Source organism: Dromiciops gliroides, chromosome 2 (genome assembly GCF_019393635.1).
Source record: "Dromiciops gliroides isolate mDroGli1 chromosome 2, mDroGli1.pri, whole genome shotgun sequence".
Classification (NCBI taxonomy): Eukaryota; Metazoa; Chordata; class Mammalia; order Microbiotheria; family Microbiotheriidae; genus Dromiciops; species Dromiciops gliroides.
Genome location: NC_057862.1, coordinates 186,535,025 through 186,548,411, shown reverse-complemented (window position 1 = coordinate 186,548,411; position 13,387 = coordinate 186,535,025). Strand labels below are relative to the sequence as shown.

Below are 13,387 nucleotides of genomic sequence, written 5' to 3'. Positions count from 1 at the left end.
GGGGAAAGTGTGTATGTGGTGTGTGTGTGTGTGTGTGTGTGTGTGCAAGGGGCATGTGTGTGCATGAATGTGTAGGAGGAGAGACTGAGGAAGGGACTTTATCCAGTATTCCAAAAGTTGTGAATTGTATCTTTTGGTTCCTGGTACTTTGATTAGTTCTTCCAACTATTTCCTACTTGCTTTCAATCCTTTTCCCCACCTATTTCTTTTTTTCTTTTCTTTTCCTTTTTTTTTTTTTTTGATCATTAACAGAAGGCAAAGAAAAAGAGAACAGCAACTTAGGGGTCATGCTCTAGTGTTTGGGCAGATGGAAGAGAGCCGCTTTGCCTTGGGGCAGGGTGGTTGTAATGAAGTGGCCTGTCAGTCTGCAAATAGTGAGGGTCATCTCTTCCAAGTGATGGAGGGTATCACATTGCAGTGAAAATGGAAATGTCAATAAAATTAATCTGCCAGCTCTTTGCTGTGGTTTTTGTGCTTCTCTGGTCAAAGAAGGTTCAGGTTTTTTGGTGGAGAATGAAAGAAACAGGTACAGGGGGGAGCCCTGCGAAGCAGAAATAAAAGTTGGGAAGCCAGTGGCCTCCATGGAGCACAAATGTGTCTGCTTTAGTCTTCCTGAAGAGCGAGGAGAGGCTCTAGGAATTAGCCAATGGATCCGTAGCATTCCTCAGGAAGCTATGGAGCGTCTAGCTCAGGCTACAGTGAGCACAGAGTTTATTGTTTTAGGCTTTCTTGGACAAGGTTTTTACTTAGCATGGGATTTATGGCATTTACTGCTAATGAATGTCTATTCTTAAATTACAAAAACCACCGTCTCAGCGCAATTCCCAGATGTCCTTCCAGGACCTCGGCTTCTTAAACACCAGCAGGGAGCATAAACTCTCCACTTCTCTGTTTTCCTCTTTCGTGTGGCTCCAGGCTAATGATGTGCAAGGAAAAACATAGCCATCTATAAAGTCTCAGTGCTGTCCCAGTATTCTTCATTTATTTTGCATTTGATTATGCCACAAGTCGGATCTTGTTTCTTTCCTTTTTTAAAAGTTATTAGTTCAAATATTAATGTAGGGATATGGCATATATTGCTGCTCTTGATTGATGCCTTCCCCAAAACAGGAAGACGTGCTCGTATGAATTTTAAGAAAGTAGGGGTCCTGCAATGCCTTGCTAGAAGAGTTTTTCAGATACATAATTTAGATGCCCTCCAGGCAGGCTTTCAAGGCATTTTTGCTGGAGGGCAAGAAAAAATAACTATGACTGTTAAAAGTAAATGATTTTTGCTAATGCACAATTAATGCCAGAGAAAAGCATAGAAGAGAGAGATGTTGATAGAAACTTCTGATTAAGTGAGCGCCCTGCCTTGATGTGCACATTTTTTTATTTAATGTTAATGATCACTGATGCAGAGTGGGAGAAGTTTTCATGTCATGCAAATACAAATGCAGGGTCATATCAGAAGTGTGTGTGTGTGTGTGTGTGTGTGTGTGTGTGTGTGTTCACACAGGCGTGTGCTTGGGAGGTGACAGTTCTGGGAGGGGCTGAGCTGGCAGTGTGTTATGTGCAATGAACAGTGACACAGTTACTGTCACCTATGCAGACAGCCTAGAATATATAGACTACAGAACATTTAACTTGATTACCCTACAGTATGTGTTCACTATGGATGGGGGGGGGATGCATTTACACTGAATGAGTTTTCTTATGGCAGGTTTTCCCACATTGGATTCCATAATTGACAAAGAGCTACTGCGCTGTGTCAAGCACACAATTATAATTGAATTAATGATATGTGTAAGTGTGAGACACACAAAATTAGCATTTGGAGAGGCCTGGCTTAATTTTTTTTTTTACATATTTGTATCTGCAATTATACTTAATGAGAGAGAATATACGAGCTTAATGGATTTGATACAAGTTTAGCTTAGGCCATCATTAGCAACACCTTGTTGTTTCTTTTTTTCTTTTTCTTTTCTTTTTTTTTGTCTTTTTTCTTTACTTTTTTCCTTTTTTCTTTTTTTTCTTTTTCTTCTTTTTTCCCTCTTTTTTCCTTTTTTTCCTTTTTTTTTTTTTTTTTTTTTTTTTTTTTTTTTTTTTTTTTTGCTTAATACATTTCCTTTCCTTTCTTTCTAGGGGATGGTTTAGACAACAGTGTAGCTTCACCTGGTACAGGTGATGATGATGACCCAGACAAGGACAAAAAACGTCAGAAGAAAAGGGGCATCTTCCCTAAAGTAGCAACAAATATCATGAGAGCATGGCTCTTCCAGCATCTCACAGTAAGTGAAGATGGGGAACAAAAACAATGGTTTTACCATGTCCAATGATATCTACTCTTAGAAATTTAATTTCCTAGAAAGGTAATAGGGCTTAGTTCATTTGTATGCTTTCCCAAGGCGTTTCTTTCTGTTTTGTTGAATCTTACGAGTTATGCGTATGGAAATGCTATACCAATCTATGGACAACACTGTAGAGGGCAGCTGTTTTTCTCTGGGGTTCCAATAATGAACGCCGTTCAAGATTATCCTATAAGGATAGGACCCTAAGCAGTGACTTCGTGTGTAGTTATAATCTACTTCAGTAGATGCGTGCACATCCTCTGAAAATGTATCTAAGTGGAAAGGTTGTGAAGAACATTGTGTAGCTCTGGAACCTGTAAACATGGTTGGGGTTTTGGACTATCAAGGAAAGCACTCTGTTCTGGAAGGGAAGCAATGCCCTCCCTGCCATTCATATATACCAATGTACAAGTTCAGGTGTTGAATCACAGAAGCAGTTTGCAAACTTGCCAGATGTTCTTGTGACACATGTCAAAGGCTGGTGCATTCTCATAATGCTCTGCTCTCATAATGTACTGTAAGGTGGAGATTAAAGATTTGTTGTTGTCATTGTTGTTATTTGTTCAAGACCATTATTTTAAAAGCTAGTCTTCTTCACTTTGGGGGTAAAGGGATAAGATATATGCCATACTTCTAGTGACATTCTCTTATTTGCAACTGGTTTGATGTTTTGGTATACTGGTGACTATTACAGCATCATTTGGTTATCATCATATTCTTTTTTCAGGGAGGCCATCACATCGTTTGTATTTTACCGTTCATATGGAAATGCTAGAAATGAGTGGATTTTTAAAAAATGATTTTTCTTGTTATGTGATTGGTTTTTTTACCCATCCTATTTGGGCTAATGATGAGAATAAATAGGATAGCCTATTGAAAGGAGAAGATTTTCTTTGATTATCCAACTTATGTGTTGCCATGCTGAATGACATTAGCTACAGTGTCATGGTTCCAGGACAAGGTTCCACTTTGATTCATGGTGGTAACTGCTGATCTGCTGCTCTTCCAAAGCCACAGAGGGCAAGGGGGCAGGCAGGATGGTTATAAGGAACTGAGAGTGATAGATCCACATTCCTAAATCAGCCATTTTGATGTAAGGACATCAGTAGCAAACTAAGGTGTATTGATCTGGCCTGTGGTGTCAGGATTAGCTGGAAGAACCAATGTCTCTGCTGGAGTAGTAGGTTTTCTTGCCTTGCAGCTATGGTCATTTCAAAGGTCAGGGCCCTGTACTGGCTTGGCTCAGAGGAATTAGACAGAACATGCAGTCTCTGGGCTGATTACTTAACCAAAGACAAAATAATGAGTCCTAAGCAAATACTGACTAATTGAAAGGGCTGTAAATCCATTACATATTGGTCAGGGATAATCAGGAGTATTTAATCACTTTTATCTATTCAGGAGCACTGAAGCTGCAACAGCAAAGCCCTGAACCTTGCCATGTGCTTATTATTCTCATCATTATCAAAATTACTTCACAGCTGTTCTTTGCTACATCACCTCAGCTGGAGATTTACTAACCTGTAAAATGTTTTTAATTTGGAAGTCGAGTGAGGGTGAAGGGAGGAGTTTTTCCTCTCTTTTTATTTTCCTTCCCCTACCGGTGGATTTTGTTAGAGAAACAACCAGTAAAGATGGGGGGAAAATTATAGATCATAAGCTATCTATTTTCTTCAACTCAAACCCACCTGTTTGTGTCCTTCCAGTTATCAGTGGATCTGTTCTCAGCAGAATTATCTGCTATTTTGCATTTTACCTTCCTCTGTTGCTAGTGGTAAAGAGGCTTCGATAAATTCTTACCAAATTGACATCTTCATATCTTTCCCTCGCTTTTATCATCCCCACCCCCATCAAGGAATCATAGAAATTTAGAGCTAGAAGGCATAAGAAACAGTGAGCATACATTTTGCTGGGCACAAAGCCAAAAACACCCAGCTCTTGCTTTCAAGGAGTTGACATTCTATTACTGGAGGAGATGACATGTACATATGTATATGCAAAGTACATATACAATAGATATGTAAATATAAGGCAGGAGATAGAAAGCACTAGAAACTGAAGGGCTCAAGAGAAGCCTCATATAGAATATGATACTAGCTGAGCATTGAAAGAAACTAGGAAACTAAGAAACTGAAGAAACTGAGGCAGAGGACGAGAGTGCATTCGAGGTAAAGGCACTGGCCATTACAAAGGCTTGGAGGTTGGACTAAGATGTTCACTAAGATCCCTTTCAGTTCTAAATCTTAATGATGACATAGACCAAGCCATTTACAAATGAGGAAACTGAGACCCATAGAGGTGCAGTAACTTGCCCAAAGTTACTGAGCTACCCTGTTGGGTTTCTCTTACCCTATCCTTCCCTTGCCTTGGTTCTGCATTATTTCCCCTTCTAGGATTGTGACAGTGAGCTACTACAGACAATATCTGTTCTAAGGGGCTAGCCTTTGGACTAGGACTTATGACCAAGCTGTAGTCACTCCATCAACCATTTATTTAGCATTTTCTATGTGTTTGTGTTAGGTGCCATATGATGGGGGAGGGGTGCATATAAAAGAAACTTAAGATACATTCCCTGACCTGAAGATGTTTTTAGTCTAGTTTAAACGTGTCTGAGAATTTAGTCAGAAACTTGTCCACTAAAAAGCCTTTTTCCTTTTTTTTTTTTTTTTTTTGCGGGGCAATGAGTGACTTGCCCAGGGTCACACAGCTAGTAAGTGTCAAGTTTCTGAGGCCAGATTTGAACTCAGGTCCTCCTGAATCCAGGGCCTGTGATTTATCCACTGTACCACCTAGCTGCCCCTACCAAAAAGACTTTCTTTCTTTCTTTTTTTTGGTGGGGCAAGGAGGGTGAAGTGACTTGCCCAGGGTCACACAGCTAGTAAGTGTCAAGTGTCTGAGGTCAGATTTAAACTCAGGTCCTCCTGAATCCAGGGCCAGTACTTTTTCCACGGTGCCACCTAGCTGCCCCCCAAAAAGACTTTCAAAGGAGTCCAAGCCTTGGAGTGAGGGATGTTGACAATGATAATTGACAATTATAAATCACTTCAAAGTTTGAAAAATGGTTTACCTCTCAATAGCCCTGTGAAGAAAATAATTTAGGTATTATGCCTCCCATTTTACAGATGAGGAAACTGAGGATATGAGATTGTTTTTTCATGGTCATATAGCTAACAAGCATAAGAAATAAGATTTAGACTCTGGTCTTTCTAACTCCAAATATAGCATTCCAGGCCACTATGCCACGCTGAGTATATACTGGGGCTATTATTTATTAAGCACTTACTATATGGAAACCACCAAGCTAGATACTAGGGATATAATGATAAAGAAATGATAGATGCTGTCCTCCAGCATCTTCTCCAGCAGATTGTCCTTTTTATCATCCCCTCTCTCCCTACCTACTGGCTACTTCTCTTCTGCCTACATATATATACTCTATGTCCCCCATCCTTAAAAAAAAAAAAAACAAACTTTACTTGGTCCATCCTTTCCTGCTATAATTCCATAGCTCTCCTTCCTTTTGTAGGTCAATTCCTTAAGAAGGCCATCTATAACATGTGCCTCTGCTTCCTTTCTTCTCACTCTCTTCTTAATTCTCTACTCTGGCTTCTGACTTCATTATTCAACCATAGCTGCTCCCTCCAAAGTTAATAGTGATCTAACATATTTAGTATACTTTTCTCAGTCCATCATCCTTCTGTGACCTCTCATGCCCCTTTGACACTATAGATCAGCCTCTTCTCTTGTTACTTTCTTCTCTCTAGGTTTTCAGGACACCACTCTTTCCTGGTTTTCCTCTGCCCATCTGACTGCTCCTTCTCAGTCTCCTTTGCTGGATCTTCATGCGGTTCACACTTGCTAACTGTTGATGTCCTGGGCTCTCTTCTCTTCTCTATATTATTTTACTTGGTGATTTCATTAGCTCAAAAGGATCCCAAGCTGATGATTCCCAAATCTACATATCCAGTCCTAACCTCTCGGCTGACCTCCAGACTTACTGCCTTGAGGACATCTCAAACTGGATGACTTGTAGACATCTTAAATTTAGTATGACAAAATGAACTCTGAACTTGTTATGTCCTCCCCCACGCCGCCCCCCCCCAAACCTCCTTTTTCCTAATACCTTTTACTGTTGAGAACATCACCATCTTCTTAGTCACCCAGGCTCAAAACTTAGGTGTCATTCAGGATTCCTCACTGGTTCTCACCCTCACCCACCCCCCAATATACAGTTTGTTGCTAAGGCCTGTTAATTTTACCTTTGTAACCTTTATTGCACATGAGCTCTGAAAGCACTATCACCCTGGTGTAAGCCCTCATCACCCCATGTCTCAACTATTTCACAAACCTGCTGATTGGTTTCCTTGTCACACATCTCTCCCTATTCCACTCAACTGTCAGAGTGATCTTCCTAAATCACTGGGTCTGACCACGTTCACCCTCCTCCAGTTACTCCCTAGCACTTCCAGCGACCACACATTTAGATTTTAAACATCACAAGAATCAATTAATAATCCTACTTGGCATTTAAAGCCTTTCAGAATCTTCTGTATCCCTTCTCCACACACATTTTTCTTCTTACTCTGTATACCTGCACACATATTCTGCAATCCAGTGATTCTAGCTTCCAAACTCCCAACTATGGATTATTTACTGGCTTTCCCACATACCTGGAATTCTCTCCCTCCTCACCTCCAGCTCCTGGTTTCCCTGACTTCCTTTAAGTCCCAACTAAAATCCCACTTTTCCAATCCTTCTTAATGCTAAGTCTTCCCTCTGTTTATTATTTAATTTGTCTTGTATGTAGCTTGTTTGCTAGTCATTTGTATGTTGGTTTCTCCAATTAGATTGTGAGCTCCCTGAAAGCAGGGGCAGTCTTTTACATTTCTTTGTTTCCCCAATGTTTTGAACAATGCACAGCACAAAGTAGGCTCTTTATAAATATTGTGGAGATGGAGAGTATGCATGATTATAAGAGAAGGTAGCATGAGATCAAGGAATAGCTAATGGCTGGAGCTTGACACTCATCTGTGTCCTTAGATAAAATTGTTTAAGCCCTCTGAGGACTCGGTTGGACATCGTTCTTCACAGCCCCATTTGGGGTTTTCTTGTCTGAGGTATTGGAGTGATTTGCCATTTCCTTCTCCAACTCATTTTACAGATGAAGAACTGAGGCAAAACAGGTTAAGTGACTTGTCCAGAGTCACACAGCTAGTATTGTCTGAGACAAAATTTGAACTCATAATGATTTGTCTTTCCTGACTCCAGGTCACTCCACTCTATTCACCAGCTGGAAGTAGATAGAGCTAGAATTCTATGATTTATGTACTAGAAGAATACAGGCTAGTCCCTCTCATTACTGCCTTATCTCTCTATTTTTTTCTTTTCCTCCTTTCCTTCAACAAATGTTTTATTTCTTGCCTTATGGTGTTCTTTTTTAGCTTTCTGACCTTTATTATTTCTCCCATTTACTTTCCCATTTCTTTTCTGCTACTCCTTCCCTGCTCCTTTACCCCATACCACTCCTACCCTTACCCTCTAGAAGAAGTCCTTGAGCATTCCCTCCTCACCCCCTCAACTTCACTCAGCAATACAAAGTTGACTAGCTTTGATGAAGAATAGTTCTGCTAAACTTTTACTTTTGCATCTTTAATGAGCTTCCACATGCTGAAAGATTTACTTGTAGCTCTTGGAGATATAGATACTAACTAGTGTGGTTTGAATTCACAGTTAATTTATTAAATGTAATAACAAGAATAATGAAGCTTTTGAAAATAGAGATGGTCAATATTTTTTCTCCTTTTCACCCATTCACCCTTCAAGGTTTCCTCCACCATACAGAGATATAAAAATTATTCTTGATACATGTCTCTAGATATTATATATATATATACACAAATATAAATTATTTCACATAATTTATTTAAAAGTGACTGTTTTAATACATATTCTTCATTCTTAGTCTCTTTAGCATTATTTCAAACTGGTTTATTCCCCTTTTTGTGCCTATATGACCTGTTCTTGTATTACAATAATCCCTGATGTACCCTTTTTTCTTTCCTTTTTTAAAAGAACTAATTGAATTATCTCATTATTTAATTTGTTAAGCAAATGTATTTTACATCTCAGGATGTGTTCTTAAGAAGGAGACTGCTAAGGCTTTGCCCCCTGAATGGGCCATTGGCCCACTTTGACATTCATGCATTCATTAACTGAGAGAACATAAAAGAACTCTGGTTGTATTTTTTTTTTCCAAACACCCAACCAGCATGGAACAACTTTTTCCATAAACCGCAGGGGTCTCTCTACATATGTTCTCAACTGCAAGCCATTGTCACCTATTCTGAATACCTCAAAAGGCAAAAAGAAAAAGAAAAAGAAACCCAAAATCCCCACTTCAATAAAGGCCAACTGTAGCAAGTGTTAGGTTTTAGTCTCAATCTGACAAAAATCACTAACCTGATTTTCCTGGAAGAAGGAGTTCCACTACTACTTTAGCTGTTTGAATAATAAAATTCCTGTGTTTTATCAAATTTGGGTGGGAAGATGATACATTTATTTGTTGTTCTCTTCTATGAGGAAAAAAAATTCAAATATAAAGTGGGCTATTTTGAAAAGTGAAGAATTAGTAATTCCCTCATTTCAAGTTAGGCTATGGGAGAGGTCCTTGATCCCTGTAAACAAATAATGTTATTCACTCTCTATTCCCCACTAACTTCTATATTTTCACATCGTGTCTTGCTAAATGATCCATTCGTGAATATTTCAGTGACCTCAGGGAAATAAATCAGATGTTTAATCAATAAGAGAATGTTTTTGTTTGTTCAAGTTTTAACCAATCAGAAACTATTCTGTTACCACCCTTTGGGGGTAGATGACTCTTCCCCTGACTTTTCAGTCAAAGAAATCTTGAGTATTTAAAGAACATGTTGAAAATACATTTGCTTTATTTTTTTCCTGGAAAAAAATCTGGAAATATCTAGTTGTGGAGAAAGTTAGGAAAATTCTCAGAAAGCATATTTTTTCCCTAGCACATAGAGGTTATGATATCAAAAAGATGAAGTTGCCATTAAGATTGTTTTTATTTTACTTCAAAAAATACTTAAAGAAAAGAAACAGCAAGAAATTGGGACCAACTGACAGTTTATTCACAACCCTAGAAAAGTCCTCCTGCAAGAAACCTTTAGTATACTCAATTAGCCTCTCAGAGCCTCTACTTTCTCTCTCAAGTGCTCCCCTATTTGCCCTGCAAAGAAGATATTTGATCATGGAATGAAAACAGGAAATGCTTAGACACAAAGACACCACTTGCTTGCAATAGTTTTCAGCTAAAAGTTTTCTTATTAATAATTCCAGGAAAAGTATATGCATAGGAATACAGAAGATCTTTAAAGCTATATGTGTGTATAATATATGGACAAATATATCTATGCACATATGTATTTGCCTTTGTAACCACATTCACTATATATGGCAAATATAATATAGCGACTATGTAATATAGTAAACACACACACTAAAATATCTAGATATATAGTGTATGTGTATACACGTACACACACAGTGAATAAGGTTACAAAAGAAGCAGACTTTTCTGGTCTCATATGTTTAGTTATTTGTCCTTTCCTTTAGCAAAGTATCCGGATTTTTTTCATATAAAATATTTCATCTCCTTTCTCTCTCTATCTCTAGTCTACCAGCACACACATGCAGTCATGCACATACATGCCTCTTCATCTACTTGTGGTGGTAGTTTTCCCTTGAAAACTTTTCTTCTTCTTCTTCTTCTTCTTCTTCTTCTTCTTCTTCTTCTTCTTCTTCTTATTATTATTATTATTATTATTATTATTATTATTATTATTTTGGCAGGCAAATGAGGATTAAGTGACTTGCCCAGGGTCACACAGCTAGTAAGTGTCAAGTGTCTGAGGCCGGATTTGAACTCAGGTCCTCCAGAATTCAGGGCCAGTGCTTTATTCACTGTGCCACCTAGCTGCCCCTATAATTATTTTTTTTTGTTTGAGTTCATGTCTGCTGCTATACGCTATGTATATTCCAACAAGTTTGTGCAGGTGCATTTTGACATTGGGAATATTTTTAAAATATCCTATGGTTATAATATTTAGGCTGGACATGATGGGGGAAATGTCTCTATGACATTCCCCCAAACTGCCACCAGTACAAAATAGCAGTCTATTCAATGGAAAGAAATCAGATAGCTGGGTGATTATAGTTTCTATACAGAAGGGAATAAAAGACCTGGAACATGTGGAATCCCCCCCCCAAAAAAAAGCCAACAATCATACTTGATTGAACATATGCTCAATGCTTTTTAAGCAGTTGTGTTGGTATGATATAGACAAAACTTATTTCATCTTTCTTAAAGGAAGATGATCTAGCTGACTTGATAGTAAAAGGCTGTAACTACCAGAGGTGGGTCTCTGGGAGTCTTTGATGCTAATTCTATTGATCCAAGCCACATAAAGGCCCCAGAAAACTTTGGTTCCATTCTCAAGGTAAAGAACCCCAATGAAACTTGTGGAAGATGGGGCAGCTAGGTGGTACAGTGGATGAAACACTGGCCCTGGATTCAGGAGGACCTGAGGTTCAAATCCGACCTCAGACACTTGACACTTTACTAGCTGTGTGACCCTGGGCAAATCACCTTAACTCTCATGGCCCCACCCAGAAGAAGAAAAAAAAGAAACTTGTGAAGATGAAGAATTAATTATAGAGGAATTCTGAGTGATTTCTAACTATTCTTCAGTGTAGTAAGAAAACTCATCTCTCTTACCAAGAAACTACAATATGAAGACAGAATTTGGGGTTCCTCGTCAGATCTGTGCCTTCAAGCTTTAAACTTTGGGTTTAGCAGCACAAAAGGCACTAACAGTTAGGTCTATGCTTTCATGACTGTGAGCTTGGGCTTCTTTCAACTATCTAAGTCCATTATCACACACAGACACCAAGAGACAGTTACACTGGCTACTTCTCCTGTCTGTTTCCAATCTCTTCACTTGCAACATTTGCACAATTGCATCCATGCAGATATTGTGATAATTTCCTATCATTAGACCTCTTTTCAAGGGCCCTGAATCGTTAATCTAATCAGTATTTCAGGGGCATTAGTTGTTATTACTTGGAATTAGTGTCTTTATGATTCAGAGATTATTCTACTTAATATCAATAGCTACAGGCTTAAATTAGTACCAAATTTAAACTCGTCTTGCTTATGCTCAGGGAGCCTTCCTTTCTCTTACTCAGAAATGCAAATGTGTACTGAATACAAGTGGGGATCAAGTACAGTAAATGTATGGGTGAAAATGCATATGCCAAACATATAGCTAAAAGAAGTATGAGGAGGAGAAGGATCAACACAAATAGGCACTCAGAGCTCCCTGGTCTCTCCACTAACCCCCTACCACCACTGCCGAGTATTGCCCTCTGTATTGTTTTCTTAGTTCGAGAAGAAAACATCTGTGAATTATTTGAAATAAGCCTTACAGAGTAATCGTCTGAAATTGTGTCAATCTCTGTTTAATTTCAGGAAAATGATGTCACCACTGCATTAAATAACAATGCAGATGATTTATTTCCCCGAGACATGCTGTCCTAAGCATTCCTTTTCTTTACAATGTTTCCAATTAACTGTAAGCTGAATGTTCTTCTATTACATAATGATTTTTTTTTCTTTTTGCATGGGCTGATGGGGGGAGGGGAGGAGGACGGGACTAGAGTGGGAAGCAGTGGTAATCTCAGGGGTATGCTAGGTTCAGGACTAAAGGCTCATCCATCATGTGCTTATTTGTACTGGGGGACTGGATGTCAGCACTAGCATCACCCATGGCAACCTACAGACTGCTGGTTGGTTACAAAGCATGTCTGAGGAAGAAAAACTAAATGTTCTGAACCTATCAGTCAAAAAAACTATTAGATAATTATAGTAGAGACCTGCATACTGTAGCTTCTGCCTTTATCAAAGTTTTATGCACCCCTTCTTCTAGAAAGAATAGAGGACATAAGTCAATTCTGTCTACCATCTGTCGTCGTTTTTACTATTTCTCGAATTAAAGAGACAGGCCAAAATTTTAATGTGGGGTTGAATCTGGAAACTCCTATTTAAAAAACCAAAATTATATCTGAATTAACTTTGTGTCTCATAGGAAATTATTATACACACACCAACACATATATGTTTGCAGGTTGGAATGCCATAATGTTCAACCCAAGTCACAATTTGCACTTAAAAATAGAATTAGGAGGAGTTCTGCCATGGAAAGTCACTCACAATCTTAGTTCTGTTGTATTGCTTATCATATAGGTCTGAATGTCTGTGGAATGGAATGTGGAATTGGGTCTTCCATGGAGATGATTCTCAGTGTCTAATATATGATTGATTCAGTTCAAAAGAAATCAGTGAAACAACAAAAAAAAATCAGACAAGCATTTTTTTTACTGCTGTTTGTTTTTGGTATATATGTAGATATTAATGGTAAGATGACTTACCGCCCCCCCCCAAAAAAAAACCCACCAAAAAAACACAACTGGATATTTTGATATTATATGGCTATAACCTAAGATTCCAAATTATGCCACAAGTGATTATCCACTGACACATTTTTTTAAAAGTCCACAGAGCAATTAAGTTGGGAAATGAAATGTTTGTAAAATTAATTCCTAAAACAGCAATTTTTTATTTAAAATTTAGGCTACCAATTCTTAAAACACCTTCCTAAAAATAAAAGTTAAAAAAAATCACGAGGAATCATGGACATGGATTTAAGGGCCTGTGTGTTAAAAGAAATAGAAGTAAAGCATATGCTAATATGAATATCCTGCCTTTTAAAATTCATAGGATTATCATTAAATGTTATTCATTTAAGTCTTTGAATATTCATGTAGAACACAGAGCTTAGGTCCAGGTTATGGATTTCTAAGTTACTCTCCTAGTATGTACCAAAGTGGGGGGGAAAAAAGTTACTCCATTCTTCATTACCACAGTGTGTGTGTGTTCTGTAGGGAAAAGTATTCATACTTTGGTGGCAAAGTTAATTGCT

At 38.3% G+C, this 13,387-nt stretch overlaps 1 protein-coding gene across 12 annotated transcripts in view; it reads left to right on the top strand.

Annotated features, from left to right (window-relative positions):
* The window catches only part of MEIS2 (Meis homeobox 2), a 232,595-nt gene that overhangs the window by 68,357 nt on the left and 150,851 nt on the right, over positions 1 to 13,387 (top strand). For all 12 annotated transcript variants that reach the window (XM_043986282.1, XM_043986281.1, XM_043986285.1 and 9 more), the window contains exon 8: positions 2,125 to 2,270. In XM_043986282.1, coding sequence (XP_043842217.1) covers positions 2,125 to 2,270 — 146 coding nt within the window. The remainder of the gene's footprint in view (positions 1 to 2,124; positions 2,271 to 13,387) is intronic.